The sequence below is a fragment of the Balaenoptera physalus genome (genome assembly GCF_965194825.1).
Source record: "Balaenoptera physalus genome assembly, chromosome: 7".
NCBI classification, from domain to species: Eukaryota; Metazoa; Chordata; class Mammalia; order Artiodactyla; family Balaenopteridae; genus Balaenoptera; species Balaenoptera physalus.
The window spans coordinates 27,389,622-27,412,335 of NC_138886.1; the positions used below are offsets into that span (position 1 = coordinate 27,389,622).

Genomic DNA, 22,714 nt, shown 5'->3' on the forward strand with positions numbered 1-22,714 from the left:
AGACCAACCCAAAATATTATTTTATCCATGAAATATTTAATCATAACCTTCCCAAACAGGTTATTCAGCAGTTCCTCATTCCCTGAAAACTCTGCACTTATCTAAGCTCAAAGAGTCAAGGATAGGGACATAAGAGGATCCAGTTTTATAGAGCTTGAAGATTATACAATTTTGTTGGTCCTTTTTCAGAAAAAAAAAATGCAAAAAATTATCTATTGCAAACTTTACAAAAATACAGAGTTTTGTAACATATTCCTAAGGCTCCTCCAAGAGCCTTGGAAGTGAGGGGAGCTGCAGTTTAAATTTCATTATCTTAATGGTTAATCCACCTCGGAAGGAACAGTTAATGGTATGCAGTGGCTACAACTTTGCTGTATAGGAGGAATGCAGTCACTATCAACCGATGACCCTACAAATGGAGAACCAAGAGAATAAATAACCTGGCCTCTTTCCTTCTGGTCTCCAGTCTCCAGCTGATGCTTCCCATTGGCTGAACCCAAATAGAAAATAAAGAGCAAGGGAGCTCAGCTAATGTAGTCCACAGAGGTCAGCCTCCCAAGGCACAGAGTATGGCGAGGAGAGGACCTGGAGAGGCAAACAGAGACTATCCACCACACCATGGTAAGAAGTTGGGATCTTATTCCATAGGTATTTTATGCAGAGAATAACTTGATCAGATCTGTATTTAAGAAAAATAACTCTGATGGCTGTTATTTTTGCCAGAAGAGCATTACAAAGGGTAGAGATAAAGAAGAGTTCTTAAGCTATAAGTAGTAAAGTAGGCAGAACAGTGTTTTATGATGTGTGATTTGAAGAAGTAACATATCATATTGATGCCATTTGTTTATATGTCTCTATATATTTCTTTTCCCCTTTCCCCTTCAACCCCAAACTCGCCCAATTTGTGGGTCCCTAGGCAGCAAGGACTGCACTTGATTCATCATTTTGTCTCACAGCCTAGTACTGTGCTTAGCACATAGTAAACCCTCAACAAATACTTGACAAATGAATGACTGAATGTTCTAAAAGAAAAGCCATAGGGTAAAAGTCAAGAGGTTAAAAATGTCTAAAGATATTCTGAAACACTACCTATGAGATATTTGTGTTGAAAACTTAAGTGAAATGAATAAATGAATGGAGAGATAGAATCAGATCCCAAATAGGACTGGTAGAAACAGTCTGGTGGCTACTGAACTCCACTGATAAACGAATCAAATTAAGATATGCCATCAAAGAAAAAGCATTCAGGAAACAGAAGTAAAGATTTAAATGATCCTGTCATTTTTTAAAGATAGTAGCCAACAATCAGTTTCTTACAGACACCAAAAAACAATTCTTAATTCAGCATGATAATTAACCATGCCTATTGGACCTAATGGTAATACTTTAAAGAAATTTTGTTAAGTCTTCAATAACTGGTGGGAAAGCGGTGTTTCTTAATAATCAAAGCTGCTTGGCCAGAAACTTATACAGCCTAAAGTCTGGGAATAAACGAAAAATAAATTTAAATATCCTTTCATTCTAATGAAAGAAATTCTTTAACATCTCTCCTGGATAATGGCAGGAGTGGCGGGGTGGGGGGAAGGATGGGAAGGGGGAACAGTAGCATTTATCAAAGTTTACCATACTAGATCAGACTATCAAGCATGATATTCTTTCTCAGTAATGACCTAGACATTAGCCTTCAGAACAAAACGGAACTAGCCAGAAGTCAAAGAAGATCTAAGAAAAATCATGCTTCAGTAACTGATGAACTGAAAACACTTCAAAAACCTGTTACACATGATCTAAATGGTTATAAGATTAATTTCCATTTCTAATAATGGATTATGAAATTGTTCACTGTGAATGACTACTGCCAAATTTGAAATCCAAATTCCCCTTTCAACTCCTTCCCCTGCCTTCTAACCAAACACACACAGGTTACTAAATATAATGCAAAGAACGATATCACAGCACAGAACACTGTAAGTGGCCTTCTAGGTAATAAGAATAACTGATTACTACAGGCAGCGGTGCAGCTTACGGTTGTAAGTCAAGAACATCATTAAGGTTTGGTTCACTCAGTGCTTTACACAAACATGGTTCATTGGCTTTGTCTTCTTTCCACTGAGGCATCAATATTTTATGACTTTCAATTGGGATGCAGAACTCCTTAAAGCTATCTCATTTCATATCTTCTTATCAATGTTATAGTATTTTGTTTGAACATACTTGTATTTACATGTTGGAATAGCCCTATGAGTGAAGACACAAGCTTTAGGAACTGAACTTAGCAATATTTTTTTTAAATGTATTCTTTTATTTATTTTATTTTTTATTTTTATTTTATTTTTTTTTAAATTTTTGGCCGCGTTGGGTCTTCGTTGCTGTGCGCAGGCTTTCACTAGTTGCAGCGAGCGGGGGCTACTCTTTCGTTGCACTGCGTGGGCTTCTCACTGTGGTGGCTTCTCTTGTGCAGCACGGGCTCTAGGCGTGCTGGGTTCAGTAGTTGTGGCACATGGGCTCAGTAGTTGTGGCTCATGGGCTCTAGAGTGCAGGCTCAGCCAAACAACTGAATGAGGGTTCAAACTCAGGACTATCTAGGCCCAAAACTCAAGAATTACTGCTGTTACCACTTCTATCAAATTTTGAGTTCCTTGAGATTAGGACCTGTGTTCTATTTATCTCTGTATTCCTACCAAGTGCCCTTTATGTAACACATAGTCAAGAAATACAGACTGAATGAGCAACACAGAATCATAATCACACTATCCTGTTAGACTCAGTAAAAAACAATGAACAACTGACATTCCCTAGAGGGTGCTAGAGACAAGTCCTTTCCTTTGAAGGACTGGAAGAGTTTGTATTTCAAAGACTTGGATGGTTGTTATGGAATCTGAAGAGTGAACTCTATCCATCAATGGAATTTTACCAGACCCAACAGATATAATCTGTTAGTTCCTATCTTCAATGCTATCAGATAACTGGATTATTCAGACCCCATTTAGGAGATCACTGAAAGACTAAACTTGCATAACCAGCTAGGGTCAAAAGGAATTCCATGGTGAGGCCCAAGAAATAGATAGACAGAAGTAGTCCTCCTTAACTCCAAGAAAGCAAATAGCCCTTCTTCCCTAACCAATGATAGATATTGTATTTCTCTCTATTGAAGAGCCTGAAAAACTCTGTAGTCCTAAACATTTACTACACTAGATATGGGTTGGGGATCAAAGATAAAACCCATTTTTCATCCCTGCCCTAGTTCTAATACATAATCTCAAGGGTCTCTCTAAATCACCTCAAAGTTCAAGGATGACCTAGAATCAAGGTTTTTATGTTGATGATTCTGACCTATTAGTTAGTATTGATCAAGGCTACTATTATGTACTCTTTTGCCAAATCAAACAAATTTGATTGAACTAAAAATCATTTTCGTGTGAACTTTCTTTATTTATCTACGATTATCCCCCCAAAATTTTGTTCACTGAACAAATGAGGAATACAATTCAGATACGATCAATAAACAAAGTTCACAAAATTCTGGGTTCTCCTCCTATGTCAGGACAATCTGTATTAGATTACTGAGGATGCATCTGTACTTCCCTAAAGTTTGAGTTCAAAAACATTGTATGTAAGTAAAATCTTGAAGTTTAATAAAAAGCCAAAAGTTAGAAGTTTTTCCACAACAAAACTAAAAAATTTTTAAAAGTTGGTAGCTTCAGCAGTTAGTCTAACCCTATTTTTAAATAAAGCTTTTTTTTTTTCCTGTTAGTATAAACTACTTGTATTCCTTACAGAGTATCTTACCTTCACATTAATAATATATAGGAAACATTTATTGTCCCATTAGCATCTGTCCCCAATTAAATTATAAATATAGAGAGGAAAGAGACCACTTCCCAATCACTGTTTATCACCTTAGCAAAATGCCCAACACATGACTTTTAAATAAAAGTTTCTGAATTAATGAGTAAGTTTTAAAATTCCATCTTAAAGAATGCAAAATTACTTGCCTAGGAATAGTTTAATATAATTTCCATATTCTTCAATGAAATAAAAATAACCTTTGGTATTTAGAACTTAGATGTTGTAATTTCCACCTATCATTAAAATTAAACATAAAAAACAAGAACTCTAGTACAGATAATGCAAATTTCACAAATTTAATAGTATATAAAGGTTAACTGAACTTTATTTAATTTAACACTTTATTTTGTTCAAAATATTCTATTTTGTTTAAAGAATATGGCACTTATTACTAAAGCAGTTTGTATTCCATGGACTCAATACAACAAATACTATTTTTCATTATAAAATTGAAGATAATAATAATAAAAATAATAGCTAATATGTACTGATCTCTTTCTATGTGACTTGTACTGTTCCAAATGCTTTATGTATATTAATTCATATAAGTTTCACAAGTCTCATAGGTGGTACTGTTACTGTCCCAATTCCGTAGATGAGGAAGTAGAGGTCAAGTAACAGAAGTCAAGTAATTTACCCAACATCCCACAGCTAATAAGCAGGATAGATGAGGTTTAATCCTAGGCTGGAGATCATGCTCTTAACAACTATGCCACATTGCTTCCCAAGGAAGAAGGTCAAGACAGGAGTTATTTACATGAATTTAACATATAATTAAGATGGGATTTTTAAATTAATGAAGTCATTCAATAAGTGACATTGGGACAGCTGATTAACCATTTGGGTAAAACTGTAAATTAAATATCTAACTCATACCTCATACTAAAATAAATTATATTTTGTATAAAAATTTAAACATAAAACATATCTGATGAAAATACAGGTGACTATTTCCACAATCTTGGGCTACTTATGACATAAAAACCAGATGCCCTAAGGGAGAAAGATCTTGATACCTGTCTACTTAGAAATTAAATAGAACACTAGTGTATTAAGGGGGTACATTGTGAATATAAAGGTAAAAGGCAAATTAATAAACTGGGGAAAATATTTGAAATATATATGGTAAATGCTTAATATCCTTAAAACTATAAAGAACAGCTACGGAAAAAGTCAACAACATCAGAAAAATATGCAGATCGGAATAAAAAGAAATTATAATCAAGAAATAAAAAGAACCAAAAAGCATATGGAAAGATGTTTAACCTCATTAGAAAGAAATGGCCTCTAATGGAGTTTAATATCTTTCGGCTTTTGAACATCAAAAATACCAGAAATATAAAGAACAAGGGCTCTTGGGGTAGACTCCTCAGGTTTAAATTCTATCTCCCTCACTTAATAATTGTGTGACACTGGACAAATTTAGTAAGTTTCTCTAAACCTCAGTTTTTTCCGCTGGGAAAATGAGGACAACAGGATCTACTCAATTTGTCGTTGTAAGAATTAAATATATGTAAAGTGCTTAGCATAGTGCCTAGCCTATAAGCACACCAAAAAAACGTGAACTGCTATGGCAGACACGATAGGTAAGTTGACCTAACACCCACTCCCAAACCCCTTCTCCTTTGCGATCTCTATTATAAAGTGTGGAAAACCTAACTAACAACAGCATTAACACTAATAGTAAAATCTTGCTTTCCCAGATTTTCTTACAGCTGGGAATCTGCTGGCCATGTCACAAAAGAAGAAGCCTCCTAGAATGCACTATTTCCTCCTCCAGCCTGGACTGTAGCACCAGGGAAATGTCAAGAGAATTTTGGAAGCTCTGGACTGAAAGGTATAAGAGACAAATAACCCTCTATTTGTTTAAGCTACTATTAGCCAAAAGCATCTCAAAAGCATGACACAGATGCCATAATTATTGTTATTGTTGTTATTATTCCCATATTTGGAAAGGGTATAGGAAATCAGGCACACTACTTATCCTTAGGAAAGGTGACTTTGCAATATGTAACAAAATCTAGAATGTACATCTTAGACCCAGAAATTCCACTCTAGGACTTTATCCTAAGAAAATAATCAGCAAAGGGTTGAAGATGAAACACAAAGACATTCACCGGATCAACAGCCAAGACAGCTGGTAGCCTCAGTACTTGTCAATTATTTTAAAAATAATATAGCCTGGAAAGAATGGAGTTAGGTACACCTGTCAGGCCTGCATGTTAGAAACTGGGTAAGTGGGGTAGGTTATCTAACATCTCTGTCAGAGTTTTGGTTTTCATATTTGTAAAATGAGGTCTAGGAACCTCATGTAATAATGCTGCATAATAAACTTCTCTCAATCTTAAAGGCTTAAGCATTTGTTTTCTCCCTCATAGATGTATGAGTCAGCTGGGCAGCTATGTTTGGTCTGCTCCATACATCTAATTCAGGGCTCAGGCTGGAGGTCAGCATCTACCCAGGGCACACTCTTCTCCTGGCAGGTCAGGGGAGCACAAAGGGCAGGTCGCATCATACGAGCCCATTTGAAATCTCTGCAAATGTCTATAACATTCCACAAGCCAAAGTAAGTCTCATGGTCAAGCTTAACTAGGGCAGGGAAGTATCCTACCCTTTGGGAGGGAAAGGGAAGTAACTGGTTCTGAAGAATAGTTCTAACTACCAAATGACGATACAAACAAAAAACATATTCCCCCCCCAAAATGTTTTTAGGGTTAAATTAAGCACAGACAGTATCTAGCACAATTCTCAATAATGGTAGCTATTATTATAATTAACCCTAGTGGGAGTGTTTGGCAACTTTTCACAATTCAGCAATACCTTCTCAACTTTGGAATTTCTTATCTGGACTTCTGTATGATCTTCAGAAGCTACCAGATTCCAAATTATTGTCTCTACATCTTTATACCTATAGATTTATAATAAAGGTAAGTTATAATGCTACACTTCCCTGTTAGACACTATATTAAAATATACTCTGTACTAAAATAAACTAATTCTAATATTTTATCAAAATTATTTATCATTAAATTCTTTCCAATGAGTGATGATCTGTTTGGAAAAATAACAATTTTCACATAATTCTATCAGAAAATTTCAACATCACTGAAACGTGGCAGCTCTGACTTTTAGCGTGTTATTACAATAACATTTAACTGTAATTTTGAATTGCTTGCCACACTCACGAGGATGAGAATCTCAAAGAACTATTTCTGCAAGGATTTTAAAAACTGTGATTAATTTTATGTACTGCAAAAGGGAAGTGTGTTAGGAAAATATACAGCTAAAATGAAGTCTAATAATGAGAAAGGAAGAAAAAAATTACCTTTGCTGATAAATAGTGCTTGTAGTAGTACAACTGAAACAGCAGAAATGCAGAACTTGTCAAAGTTAAAAGCGCCAAAATCACGTTCTTATTGATCCTACTCATTAGTCTGCGGTGCTCACTTGGTTGTCTTTTGAAAGTAACCCAGTTGGTTTCATCTTTTTGGGTAAGAAGATAATCTTGTTTTCTGTGAACAAAAAGATACTTCTAAAGAGACAAAAACCTGTATTTAATTTTCACCTTTATTAACCAAGGAAAAGTTATCTAAAGTTCAACAGAACCTTCTTTGATTTGGTAATTTCCTATCCTAAAGAAATAATCAGATATGAGACCACACTTGAAAGAACAAAAAAGTTTAGCATAGCATTCTTCACAGTTGCAAATAACAAAAAACATTAATGGGATATCTATAAAAACTGACCAAAAGAGACTGGGGGGCTTCTCCCCCAGGGTTTCTGATTCAATAGAACTGGGGTGAGCCCTCTGAATTTGCATTTCTAATGAGTTCCCAGGCAATGCTGCTGCTGCTGAACATACTAAGAACCACTTCCATAGAAAAAAATACAGTTTTTGGTCAAGGAACATCATCTGTGTAATAGCTCTTTGTCTTTTGTTATGTAGGATGTGGTCAGTTTTTATAAATATCCCATATACATTTTCAGTTTTCTGCAAGTGTAAAAAAAGCCATGATAAAAATTTTTGTTCTTTCATCTTTGGTCCCATCTGACTATTTCTTTAGAACAAGAAATTTAATATAGTTCTACTTCTTCTTACCTCCTCTCCACTGTTTGATTTTGGTCAAACATATTAAATTCAGTTCTTCAAATGTTTATCTTTATTCCTTTAAATATACTAACACCTCTATTACTTGATGTCTAAACTTTGTATGTCTTTAGTTCTCCAGCTAAAAAATAAGAGAAAATCTACCTTCTGCATCTCTCCTCTTTCAATCCTGACTTTTATCAGTTTACTTTGCTATCGTTCTATCGCATTCTGCAATACAAATCTCACAGCTTTTTCAGTCTTATTCCTACTATATTCCCTGCCAATCCTTTTGCTGTATCATCTCTGTTCAGCTACTGGATGGCTGGTATTCATCTTCTCCTTAGGACTTGTGGGCACTATTTACCTTGAGTTCCTGCATTGTTCAAAAACGGGTGTCGGGTTTCCCTGGTGGCGCAGTGGTTAAGAATCCACCTGCCAGTGCAGGGGACACAGGTTCGAGCCCTGGTCTGGGAAGATCCCACATGCCACAGAGCAACTAAGCCCATGTGCCACAACTACTGAGCCTGCACTCTAGAGCCCGTGAGCCGCAACTACTGAGCCCGTGCGCCTAGAGCCTGTGCTCCGCAACAAAAGAAGCCACTGTAATGAGAAGCCCGCGCACCGCAACGAAGAGTAGCCCCCTCTGGTCGCAACTAGAGAAAGCCCATGCACAGTAATGAAGACCCAATGCAGCCAAAAATAAATAAATAAATAAATTTATGAAAAAACAACAAAAAAACGGGTGTCAACTAATAGTTTGGCTTTGAGATCACACTTTCTTTCCTCTGATGACTTATAGAATTTGTACCACTGTCCTGCAATGCTAAATACTCCCTTGACAATGTCTGATCCTTCCCCTGGCACTCCCCTATAGATAAGCTGATCTTTTTAATGGGATGAGCAAAGAACACATTCCTTATCTTTGCAATCCAATTTTTTAAAAACTAGGTTATGTAATGATGTTAATGACTGTATATTAGTTTTTCTTCATTATGTGCACCTTCAATCTGTAGAATCAAGATATCTTTCTCTGCGGCAAGTTTTCTTAAGTTGTATGTTTGAATACTTTTCTGTTCTAATGTTGTTCTCTATTTCCAGAACTACAATTAATCATGTGTTTCATCTCCTTTCACTCCCATTTCACTTTGCTCAACTTTCAAAAGCCTGTCGTCATGTCCTTACTGAGTTTTCAACAGTGTTAATTCTCCTTTTTGCCTCTTATGTGGCGTTTTATTATTATTTTTTTTTATAAGGGACCACTCCTCGATGTTCCCATTGACTCTTTATTTATTTATTTATATTTTTGGCTGTGTTGGGTCTTCATTGCTGAGCGCGGGCTGTCTCTAGTTGCAGCGAGCTGGGGCTACTCTTCATTGCAGTGCATGGGATTCTCATTGTGGTGGCTTCTCTTGTTGCGGAGCACGGGCTCTAGGCATGCGGGCTTCAGTAGCTGTGGCACACAGGCTCAGTAGTTGTGGCTCGTGGGCTCTAGAGCACAGGCTCAGTAGTTGTGGTGCACGGGCTTAGTTGCTCCACAGCATGTGGGATCTTCCCAGACCAGGGCTTGAACCTGTGTCCCCTGCATTGGCAGGCGGATTCTTAACCCACTGTGCCACAAGGGAAGTCCTGGCCTTTTATTTTTGATTTTATTTTTCTTTCTTTTCTTTCTTGAGTTCTGCCAAATTATTACTCACCATTTACTGTTGTCTTACTATTTCTTCCTAGCCAATGAACTTTCTTTATTACTTTAAAGACGTGATTGTCTCCTTAAATTTGTTAGGCCAATACAGTTTTCTCATGGGTTCTTTGTCACTTGTTTTTCCGTTTCTTTTCGCTTTTCTTCTTGTAACATTTTTGTGTAGATGCTGTGCTCATTTCCTTTTTATTATTATTAATCTTTGAATGACATGAACTCCACTCAGGCCAACTATTTGCAAGAGGGTTGTGGAAGGAAGAAGCAAGGCTGTGTTCTGGACTAGAAGGTAGTCTCTTTAGTACACCAGAAAGCTCTTTATGAGACAGGGTGCTCTGCGCATGTGTGTGCGTGAGAGAGACAGAGAGAATGTATGTGAGAACAAGCAAGAGAAAGTTGTTTAGCCATTATTTCTTGCCTCACCAAGAGAGTGCTTCCTGCAAAGACTGTGTATCTGTGTGCAAAGATTGTGTACCTGTGTGCTTTCTCATTTGCTCTTCCTTTCCTGCTAGTCCATGTTGCCAAACATTCCAAGGAAGCTTCTCCCACTGCTTTTCTATGCCTCCTGACACCACTGTAAACAGAAGATCTATTTCTCATTGCTCTGTCAGTTCTACCTGAGATCTCTTTCTGCCAGAATGCTCTTTTAATCTCTTTCTGCTTACATTTGACAAATATTTCTCAAATATTTCAATTTGGGGTACAGGACTCTAGTCCCATCAAAGATGTAATTACAGTTGACCTTTGAACAATGCAGGGGTTGGGGCACCAACCCTCTGCACAGTTAAAAATCTGCATATAACGTATAGTTGGCCCTCCATATACATACGTGGTTCCTCTGTATCTGCGGTTCCTTCATATATGCGGTTTTGCATCTGTGGATTCAACCACCCAGGGGTCATATAGTACTGCAGTATTCACTATTTTAAAAAATCTACATATAGCAGTTCAAACTCATGTTGTTCAAGGGTCAACTGTACATCTCTGTCTCTCATTCTCCTTGCTGTTTCAGGGTAATTTCAGATAGAAGAAGGCACAAATGTCTTTACTCTGTCATCTTTAAATCAGAAGTCTTAGGGTTTTAAAACAATCCAAACGAGCTTCCAGTGTGGAAGCCTATATAAAGCAAACACTACATGATATTATATAAAGTCAACAAACTACTTAAGAGGAATATCACCAGTGAGGTGAGTAATCTACTTGATTTACAGATAATGCATAAAGCAAAGATAACAGAATAAATCATGATCATGTTCTATCTCCTAAAACTGTAAAAACTAGCAACATAAAACAATATTGATGATGGCATTAGTTTTGCTGTCAGCTAAACCTTGCTAAAATAAAACAGTCAAATATGTATTCTCATAAGGACAGCTCACAAGATAACAAAAAGAATATTCTTCATTTTCAGTATTTCAGCTCAGTTTCTTGTAGTTGTAGTAAATAGTGCATCAACGCATTGTACACTGATTCCTAGTGAAATGTAAAGTAGCATTTGGAGTGTGCTATATAATCCAGCCTTTTCTGTGCCAGAATTAACAGGTGGAAAGCAAGGCCTATATAAACCACTACAGAAACATAAAGTCCAAATTAATATCTTGTTCTTTCTTTGGACATATCTCTAACTTACAGTTAATTCTTAAATGAAATAAACCTCCAGAATATATCATCAATCACAACTACATTTTTATTATCAAGATGATATCCAATTAACTTTACTTCATAACTTATTTTCTATAAATGCCAAGGCAGTTATTGCAAAGGAAGAATATTAGCCTGTCAAAACATTCCTATTTGCTAGCACCATCTCTTCATTAGGAATGGAGTTACCACTTTAAAATGAATAATGTGATACTTTAAAAAAGACAGGCCAAGGCTTGTTGAGTTTACCTCTAAAATCCCTCTGGCACCAACTCCCTCTTCTTTCTTCACTGTCATTCTAATTTAAACTCTAATTGTAAAAATGTCTTAATTGTAACTGATGTCCCAGGTTCCACTTTCTGCCTACTCATAATCTTACCTATACATTGACAGATATACCAAGTTGCTGATAAATGAATCAAATTACACCATAATCAAAATATTTCAGTGGTTCTCTACCACCTACAGATAAAGCTCAAATTCCACATACATTTGACCCTTGAACAACACGGGTTTGAACTACGCAGGTCCACTTATATGCAGATTTTTTTCAATAATAAATAGTATTACACAATCTGTTGTTGACTGAATCTTTTGTTGTGGAACTGCACATACGGAGGGCTGACTCTGCTACATGCAGATTTTTGACTGCAGGGAGGTGTAAAATAAAGAATGGTGCCCACCATCCAGTTCTACAAGAATCAAGTCATTAGCCACTGCAGTTGCTGACCTACAACACATCTGAAAGGAATTCAGGGTGAAGATCGGGATGAGGCACTCTGTGCTCCGGGAAAACAGGCAAAACAGGCCCTTAGATACTTAGAAATATTTCAGGAGAAACAGTTTATGAACCTGGACCCTTGCATCTTCCCATACTTAGAAAAGCACTAAAATCATTAACTGAGATATGTGCTCCTCGTGACTAGCAGCAACTTTCTACAGACATGTGTGCTTGAGTGCACGTACCCCTTTGCCAAAATCATGTATCTACTGACCTCCCCCACTACCTCTTCTTACTCAGAGCTATCTGAGAGACTGTCTCCCAGACTATAGTCCTCAGTAAGTCCCCAAATAAAACTGAAACTCACAGCTCTCATGTTGTGTGTTTTTATTTCAGTCGACAGAGGGTTGACACCTGCACTGTTCAAGGGTCAACTGTAATGGCATTCAAGGGTATTCACAATCTGACTGAACACACGCAAATTTTCTAGTCTTTCTCCCACTTCACACACTCCATGGTTTTTGCCCAGGTATTCCTGGAATACACACGACCTTTCCTGCCTCTTTGCTTTTATTCATTCCCTCCTGTCTGAAATGTTCTCATCCATTTCCACAGAACCAGTTCTACACCTCTTTTCATCACTCCTCTCAAGTGACCCTTCTTTTATGAAGTCTTTCATGCTCTTCAAAGTCAGAAGTGAACTCTCCTAGCTCTAAATTCCTAGTCTTACCTTCTTGAAGGGAATAAATATTTACTGTCTACCTTAACAGGCAGAGATGCCAATAAAATGCTAAGCTGGAGAGAAAATGATACAGTTCCCTATCTTCTAAGATGTTAGAGATGAGTATATAAGAGTTTTCAAAAGAAGAATGGTGATGGTAATGGTGGTAGAGGGTATGACGTGCTAAAGAACAGCATGGGAAGTTTTTTCCAAAATGCACAAGCACCATCCTTACCACCCTCACATCTATTAGGAACCACTGTTCTAGTTTGTGATAGACTCTATCATTGATAAATATAGAGACAATATCAAGTGTAATGGTCATGGAGTAAATACAGGTTACTATGGAGCACAAGGAGAGGAAACTAACCCTAAGGCTTTTACTACTTTCTATTTTGAATTATAGCTATTAGAATGCATGAATCATCTCCCCTACCAGCCTAAAACTGGTTGAATTATTACCAAGAAATAAGTATGCTAAGTATACTCAAAGACACTGCACAATGCTCAAGAGAACACAAAACTATTTAAAAAAAGTTTTTATTTAAAAAAGTTCTCTGTCCTACAGAAACTTTCATAATAAAACAGAATATGAAATACGAAAAAGTGATTTTTTTAGAGTTTAAAGCCTACACTTGGTTCCAACTCCTGAACAATAAACATTTTAAAATAACATATGGAGAAATATAGCATAGAACCAAAATAAAAATATTATTTGTGTATACATTTCTCTTTATATGTGACATTTTAGCTATCATAATAAAAATGCTAGAGAAGACAAATAATGTATTTTCTTACACATACTTAGGTAAAGCTTCCTAAAGAAAACAGTATAATGGCAAAGAAGAAAGAGTACTGCAGAGATGTAAATTTAAATGAGGGGGAGGGGAGATGTAATGGGGACTCTAAGGGGAGTTACCAGGTTTAAGTACCCAAGTATCTTCAAGTTCTAATGCAAATATGAGGTTAATATAAGTATGGTATATTACAGCATAGAATTAGTCTTAGATGACTTGGAAACAGGCTCTAGCTAGTGCATGAACTAGGATCTGGCAATGAAGAAGACAGGAATGGGCAGATCTGCTTCCCAGCTGAACCTTTAACAGGTTGTGGGTGTCTGAGCTATCAATCCTCTCAGTCTTTCAGCCTGGGGTAGCTAGAGTCCAAGACTGTCACCTCCAGCCAAGAACAAACACATTCTTTTACCCTTTCTTTCGTCCTTTATCAATTTTGCTTTGTGTCAAGGCATGAGAAAGGTTGGAAAAACCCAGTGGTAGATAAAAGCCATATAGAAATTTGAAGGAAAAATGTACAGAATGGGAAGTTCAAGATAGCTCTCAGGCTCTTGCTACAGCCAAGAGCAGTATTTCATATTCTTTCAGCTTCCCATTTCCCTTTCACATTATCATTTGTTCTTTGATGGTAATGGCACAAAAAACTTTGGCACCTGGCTTAACCTGACATCCCCCCTCCAACTACTTTTTTGAGAATAATCTTGGTAGGGATCTGTTTGAAAGAATGTCAAACGGCCTGATTTTTTTATCCCACTTCTCCCCACTACTGCCTTCTGGATCATCTCTCGATATCAGAGGCCCTTGGACAAGAAATAATCAGCCCTGACACTGAACTTAGGCTCGTAAGATGATGTGTGCTAGCCTGGTCCCCTCAATGCTGCTAGATCCAATTTATTCAGGAACACTGGGGAGTGAGAGGAAGGTATAGGTGCTATGAATCAGACAGAACTGAGATTCAAATATGCCCTGCACTGCAAAATAAAACAGGAGGCTAAACTACAGAGAAGAAAGAGGGTAGTGTAAATAGGCAAAGGCACGTTTTGAGATAAGGCAGCAGACTGGAAAGCATAAAGAGAAAATGCTTCTGAAGAGGTATTCAGAGTTAAGATGAAAAAAAAAAAAAAATCAACATTTTCAGCTGCTCTAAGCCAAAAAAAAGCCCAGTAGCAACAGATGCTACCCATCTTCCTTAAATACTGCTGCTCTTTTTCCATTCCTTTCATTGTTAACTTTGCAAAAGAGTGTCAGTAGCCTGGAAGCAAAGGTTAGACTGTAAGGGTTTAAGAAGTGTCTTTATCTGCTTACCGCTCATTCACTTCTTAACCCTCTCTCAATATGCTGACACTTGAAGATTAAAAAATTAGTCTCTCCATTTGATACTCCAGAAAAATCATAAATATATAGTGACTCCTTTTGAAATGGCTATGGAGTACTGAGTTTTTAGAGAGTGTCTGAAATGAAAGACCTAGATAAGAAAGAAAGTGAAGACAGGAAGGGACTGATACTACAGGGGCAAAGTAAAAGGGTGAAGGAAGTGGCATTGCCTAATATGCCTACTATTCTGTGTTTGATATGAAATCTGGATGGATGTTCTCTTTATATTCTCTTGCTCCTAATCATTTTATTAGATATACCTCCCATATCTACTGACTAATTACTACTTATAAATATTTCACCAGACTGTTGGTGATGTCCTCTTGAACATTCCACCAGCACCTAAAACAAATCACTGTCTACCTTCAAACCAGATTTCTTTCATTACTCGCCCCTCTATTCTGTTAATGGTATCCCTATTTTCTTAATTATTTATGTTCAAAACAAAATAGTTTTTGTGGTTCTAATTCCACATCTGAGTCACCAAACTTACATTCTTCTTAGTGCCTCTAAAAGCTGTTATTTCTTTCCCATTTCCAGTATAGTTAGCCTAATTTAAAGGCCTTATTAACTCTGCCTAAATAGAAAGCCTCCTACATGAGTACAGATAGTCCCTGACTTACGATGGTTTGACTTATGGTTTTTGACTTTACAATGGTGCAAAAGTGACGAAGCATTCAGTAGAAACCGCACTTGAATTTTGATCTTTTCCTGGGCTAGCAATAAATGCCACATAATCCCTCATGATGCTGGGCAGTGGCAGCGAGGCACAGCTCCCAGCCAACCACGTGATCACAAGAGTAAACAACCGACGCTTATAACCATTCTGCTTTTCATTTGCAGTATTCAATAAATTATATGAGATATTCAATACTTTATTATAAAGTAGGCTTTGTGTTAGATGATTTTGCCTACCTGTAAGCTAATGTAAGTGTCCTGAAGACGCTTAAGGTAGGCTAGGCTAAACTCTGATGATGTTTGGTAGGTTAGGTGTATTAACAGCATTTTCAACTTACGATGGGTTTATCAAATTGAGGAAGATCTGTACTCTACCACCAGGCTTTCCTCAAAATACCATCTTAGGGACCAAAGTCCAGTCATTTCTATAGTACCACTTTGTGTCACTTTCCCCTGCTTTAAGAACTTCTATGGCTTATTTAGTACTAATCCCCTAAATGAACCCATCGATACAGCACTCGCTCACCTTGGTGCATTCATCTATGCTATTCCTTCTCTCTACAGTGCTTTCTCCCCCACATCCTGCCCCCTCACTGTCTTTTGAGTAGTTAAGAGCATAGGCTCCGAAGACAGACTGCTATGTTCAAATCCTGCTCTGCCACTTGCAGCCTATATGTATGTCATTAGGCAGGTTACTTAATCTTTCTATGCCCCATCTTTAAAGTGGATCTATAAATTGTACTTGACTCACAGGGCTGTTCTGACAGATTAATACAAGTAAAGCACCGAACAGTACCTAGAACATGATAACTATACAATAAATGCCAGCAATAATTAATAACTGTCACCTTAAAGGCCTACTAGGAATTCTCTCTGCTCTCAGACAACTAAAGGCTCCCTCTTTTATATCCACACAGCATTGTATATTTGTACTATTTTTGCAGTCAGTCTTAACTCGTTATAGTTCCTTTAGACAGGAGGCTATCATATGTTTCCATATTCCCCAGCATTCCATATTCTGTAGTCTTCCACAGTAGAATTCAAGCACAGACATAGATTTTAAAAGATTTATGATGGACCTCTGTTGCCCCAAGAGCTCTGTGTGCCCAGAAGAGTATACAAAAGTATTTGAGATAAGTGGTGAATGTGAGCAACTGCAGGTGAAGAGTGACAGCCAGAGTTTATGTCACACAAGTCAGTTTGGTTTGTTCCCTCATTCATTCATTTTTCCATTAAGTTCACAAATATCACTGAGCACTATGTACATCCTATAGACACGAGGCAACCTGCTAGCTGTTCCCTGTCACAAGACTCTACAGTACAAACAATAGATTATGTTTATTTCAAAGGCAGCAGAAAGTTGAGGAACCAAGGATTTCTTTTGACCCAAACATTATCTACATACATTATTTCATGGGTCATTTAAGAGCTACCTTAGTAGCATACACACCAGTGTAAAAAAAGTGGCTGTCTTTAGGTTGGGAGGACTGTAGGTGCTTTTCTTTTTCCTTTTTATTTATCCTATGTGAATACCGATTGATTTTGTAATGAGGAAAAAAAAAATACTAAGTTTCAAAAAAACTTTTAAAAAATTCTCTCATTCTGTGGCTCAATTAACAAATACTACAGCCCACACACATTATAAGCTTTAATCATCTTACTATCTTCCAATTTTTGGACTAACAGAATAGTGTTAAACCAAGCTATTTTTAACTGAGTAAAGTCTTCCCTTCAAGAATGCAAGTACTTAACTGCTTGGTTGAGGCTATCTGGGTGTTGATCTTAGTAAAACTATAAAGCTAACCAAACAAACAGAATCAAACATAGGGCTCAGCAAGCATCAAGTACTTAGTACAAAATATAAAGTGTGAATATACGTACATACATAAAATCTGGATGGATGTTCACCAATACATCAATAATGGTCATCTCTAGGTGTGGGGATTGGCATGATTTTTACATTGTTCTTTATGCTTTTCTTATATTGTCCCCAAATTTTTATAATGAGCATATATTATTTTCATAAAGACAATAAAATTATTAATAAAGACAGCTGATTAGTAGTAGTAGTGGCTTAATACCTGCTAGACAGGATCTAGATCTTTGCTACTTAAACATACGGCCCTCAGACGAGCAGCACCAGCATCATGCTGGAGCGTGTGTCAAAATGCAGAATTTTCAGGCCACACTGCAAACCTACTGATTCAGAACCTACATTTAATCTACATTTTAAGATCCTCAGGTGATTCATATTTGCATTAAAATTTGAAAAGCACTGATTTGGACACTACAGCCTTTACATCCAGGGACGATAGGAACAACATCTGCCTTCTTCATTGTACATCCCTAGCACACAGCAGTGCCTGAAACACACAAGTATTTGTTGAATAAATAAGCATGTAAATGATATTACTTCCTGAATAGACAATCAGAAAGACAGTGGAGACTGTATCTGTTTGAATTATTTTCTGCTAGCGTTCCCAAAAATGATTGCTTAATATTAATATTTACTGTAAATACTGTTAAATTATTTTAATAAAAATGCTGGCCCCCAAAATGTAATCCTTTTTGAAAAGGAGTCCTAGCTCATAGCTCTGAGATCTACATGTCTCCTTCAATCATTTCTCTAGTCTCCTGTCTATGCGCACACCTTATAGTTACTCTTTACAATCTCTCCCTCAAAGAAAACTCATTTTCAAGATTTTAAATACCACCTGAGAGAAAACTTACTACTTAAGTTTCAGTCTATAAACCCCATCTGTCTATATATCCAACTCTATTTCCTACGCCTCAAAGTTAACAATTTTATTCTCCATCTACTATCTCCCTGCCCCCTTCAAAGAGAATAGTTCTCCATCCTCACAGACTCATGTTTTACAGGTTTTAGAGAAGAGAGACCACCTAATCCAAGAACATCATTTTACAGAGGAGAATAGGATCTGGAAGAAATAAATGACAGCCCAAGAGGCTAGTTATTGGCAACGCCAAGCTACAATCTGCATCACCTTACTCCCAATACATTATCACATGCTAAAATTCTGATAGAATCCTCATTTTTATCAACAGCACTTAAACTCACTTTTGAGAAACACACGTTCAAAATAACAATCGCCTAGATCCAAGAAATCAAGTACTGTATATTGTTGACATTTCTGTCATTCCTTTTTTCTTCCTTTTCAGAACGTACTGCATTTTCTTTCCACTTGGGGTTCCTTCGACCTCTAGTGCCATACTTCTCAAATCCTCCATCCTCTCAAAGCCTACCTCCGCAAATATACTCTCAAATGCCTATTCCTGTCTTCTGTATCTTTATCTACGGTGCTCAGCAGAGATAGCTCCTGATGACTCAAACCCTACCCATCCTCAAAGTACAGCTCAATCCCAGCCTTTTCTACTTTTCCCAATTCCTAATGCACTGCTCCGTCACTCACTTTCATATTTGTTCATAGGCTGATGTTTATTCTTTGGAAACCTGCTATCTTCAAAAGTAGAAAGAACCTGTTGTTATCTAGGTCCTCTGTTTACATCTGAGAAAACTGAGGCCCAGAGAGAAGCGACTTCTCTCATGTTACTTGAGAAATTGGTGATGGTGATGAAATCTGAACTCAGTTCCCCAGATTCCTATCCAAAGCTTCGGTCATCTCTCTCTCTCCTCTCTCTCTCTTTCTCTCTCTATATATATGTGTGTGTGTGTGTGTGTGTGTGTGTGTATCAGTCTTTCCCAACATCCCCCAGTTGACAGTGCAAGCAAAAGGCAGACGTCAAAGCCATATGAAACTTTATTTAGCATGGCTAGCTGTGTCCACCCCACTATTAGGCACACAAAAGGGACGCTTCAGTAACTACTCCTCCAACTGAACTGAAAGCTGAACCCAGGGGGAAAGCATAAAAGAAAGGGATGGTTAATTAAATTACCCTCTCTCTGGAAAGCTGCTGTAGCTCCCCCACTGCCCAAGGAAGCACTCCACACTCTCTCATGGGGCATCAAGGTTCGTTCCAGTTGAGACCCAACGGTAGCTCCCACCACATTTCTGGCCCTCCCGTCTCCGCACCCATTCCTCCAGCCATTACCCTAACACGCAGTGCTGCCCAAACGTGGTAGTCCCTTTCATGCTTCTGCACCTTTGCACACACGGGCCCCACAGCCTGCAATGCTCTCCTCCCTCCCGCCGACCCCTGCCCCCGAGATCCTCTTGCAAATCCCAAGACAGCTCTCAGGACCCTACTCAAACGTCACTACCCCAGCCGGGTCCTACAAGGGTCTCGATCGGCCTCCAAAACCGGACCTGTCCCGGGATGAGGATTTTACTTGCTGACAAGCCCAAGAGCGTGGGAGGGACGCCGAAGCGCACATCCACCCCGAGGTGCTCGTGGACTACCTGAGTATCCCCCGCCCGGAGCGCGCTCGACCTATGGCCCGCCTGGGCCGAGGCAAGTGCCCATTAGGCTGGGGGAATGCCCAGTGACGGTACCCGAGCCACCGGCGACACCAGCCTGAGGCGCCCACCCATCCCCGGAGGCCAAGCCGCGCCTCTCACACCTTACCTCCTCCAACACCAGCGGCAACGCCGCTTTACGGCACTCACAGCAACCGCTGCAAAAGGGGCCGTCAAGCGCGGAGCCTTTACGTACCGGTTGGGTTGGTGTCGCAGCCGTTGGCCCCGGCCTCCGCCTGGTCTACTGCCCACGCTGCTTCCTCACCGAAGTTTACGGAGCCCGGCGATTTCCTGGGTTTTGGGATTTAGACACGTAGGCAAAGCTCTTTTTATCTGTTGCCTAGGTAACAACTACAGCAGGGCACTGAGGCGATCTGAGATTTTAGGAATTGCTCCTAGAATTGGAGAGGCACCAGCTGAGCTGTGTTTCCCAAAGTGTGTCAGTTTGCCAGATAAAATATAGGATGCCAGTTAAATATGAATTTCAGATAAACAACGAATAATTTTTGAGTGTGCTTTGCAGAGGGATTCGGAATAACTCCCTGAACTCTGGTTTGGGTACCATCGGGTGAGATGGGAGATAGATTGGGAAACAGTAGCCGAGTTAATATTGCTCTTGAGGTTGAGGTGTCTGTGGGACGTGCAAGCTCCCGCGGACTGTTATACTCCTGTTAAGTACTGGAAATATACACACATTCAATTCCGGACCTGGTTGTTTAACTGTGTAATCCAAAGAATTATTGTTAAGGATCTCAAACGAATCAATTTTGACATAATCTTGAAAACTATAAAGCACTAAACAAATTACTGTAATTTGAAGTTCTTTCTACAAAAATTACTATTATCAGCCCATGGTGAAAACTGAAAATACTCCCCTCATATATTTGAGTTGTTTTCTAAACTTTTTTTTTTTTTTTTGCATTTTGAAATCATTTTATCATAATAGTAGAGAATGCTGGTATACATAACATACATTTATTGTTGTAGTACATAATGTTGTATATACATTTTCTTACACCCTGAATTATTTTTAGTGGGCTAACTTGGTTTCCAACTTGATGCATGATATATACATTTTTGTGCCCTCTAGCACAATGCCACGTACCATTATGTATGCTCAATAAAGCACATGGAATCTAAACTGTTTTTTGGAAAAGTATAAAATGAAAAGTCCTTTTCCTTCTCATTTCCCAAGAGTTATGATCCTTATCAGTTTCTTGTTTTTCCTTCCAGAAGTTTTCTGTGTACATACAAGTTTATGCTGAGTAACCAGACCAGGCCAGTACTCCAGAGACAAGTGTTAGTGGAAAAGGAAAAGTTGCTTTATTCAGGAGTCCAGCAACATGGGACGATGGTGGACTGATGTCCTAAGACCATCTCCAAGCTGCTAGTTAGGAGACAGAGGTTTTAAAGGCAGTGTGAGGGAGGGGGCAGTGCGCGTGATCAGCTTGTGCACAGTTCTTGGATTGGCTGGCATCAAGGTGAAGTTTCCAGCATCACCAATCTTCTGGTTTCGACCAGTATGTTGTCTATGTGCTTGTGGTCAGCAGTTTTCATCTGGTGGGGGTCTGCTTCCTGTTAAAATAACTTAGGACTGTGTGTCAGACCTTCATTTATCTCTTTCAGGGAAACGGGGAGTTTGATGATTCTATGTGGCTGGTTTATAGTCTAAATTGTTGCCAGTTTCCCAGTTCAACAGCTATTCTTTGTTTCTACATCTTCCTACTTCCTAATCATTCACTCTTGAGCCAGCCTTCTGAGAATCAGGGGAGGCCTGGGAGACTAAAGCTTTTCTACAATCAAGAGGCAGGTGGAGGACATGGGGGTGGGGGGGAGTGTCTGTCCCAGGAAGGCCCCATAGGGTCCTGCTTGGTTACAATACCCCTTTTTCTTTGATACTCCTCAATCCTGAGGTGTGGAACAAGAAAGGAAGTAAGGTTTGGGATAGAGAGGTTAATCATAAACTCAGCAGAGGAACTCAGTTTTAGGGAACTCAGTTTTATGTAGAGTCCTCTTATTGCTTAGAACTGGTAGTTGGTAGGTTAATTTAAAAAGTAGGTAGAGAGTGGCACAGACTATATACTACCAAATGTAAAATAGATAGCTAGTGGGAAGCAGCCGCATAGCACAGGGAGATCAGCTCGGTGCTTTGTGACCACCTAGAGGGGTGGGATAGGGAGGGTGGGAGGGAGATGCAAGAGGGAGGAGATATGGGGATATATGTATATGTATAGCTGATTCACTTTGTTATAAAGCAGAAGCTAACACACCATTGTAAAGCAATTATTCTCCAATAAAGATGTTAAAAAAAAAAAAAGACATAGAAGAAGGAAAAGAAAAAAAGTAGGTAGCACCCAGAGGAAGGAAGTTACCAAAGACTAACAGGATCATTGGACACAGGTGCTAACCTGAGGGACCAAAGATGGTAAATTTTGAACATCAAAATGAATAATTGCTATTGATTAAAACACATCAAATACATGAAAATTCTTGACTTCATGATTCCTTAAAAATGAAACTCATTAGTCATGATTGAAGATTGCCAGGGCACCACCTCACTATCCTGAAACTTGATAAAAATATCAAGCATTTATCCGGCCTTTCTTATTGGAACAGGATTTCAGTGTAACCAAAATGCTAATGAGAATTCCAGCTAATAAATGAAGAATGAACGATAGAACAATCATTGCTACTCCTAATGAAGTATGAAGGACAGC

General features: G+C 38.4%; 1 protein-coding gene across 8 annotated transcripts in view; it reads right to left on the reverse strand.

Moving 5' to 3' along the window:
- Window positions 1–20,150, reverse strand: part of FKTN (fukutin) — a 123,670-nt gene extending 103,520 nt beyond the window's left edge. The window contains exons 1-3 of one of the 8 annotated variants that reach the window (XM_082471211.1): window positions 20,107–20,122; window positions 17,643–17,924; window positions 7,175–7,361 (exon numbers count right to left, since the gene is read on the reverse strand). In XM_082471211.1, the coding sequence (XP_082327337.1) occupies window positions 7,175–7,279 (105 nt within the window). In that variant the 5' untranslated portion in view covers window positions 7,280–7,361; window positions 17,643–17,924; window positions 20,107–20,122. Of the gene's footprint in view, window positions 1–7,174; window positions 8,531–17,642; window positions 19,040–20,106 lie in introns of those variants that run through there. The other 7 variants (XM_082471209.1, XM_082471210.1, XR_014266183.1 and 4 more) reach the window with 7 other exon arrangements.
- Between the last annotated feature and the right edge of the window lie 2,564 nt (window positions 20,151–22,714).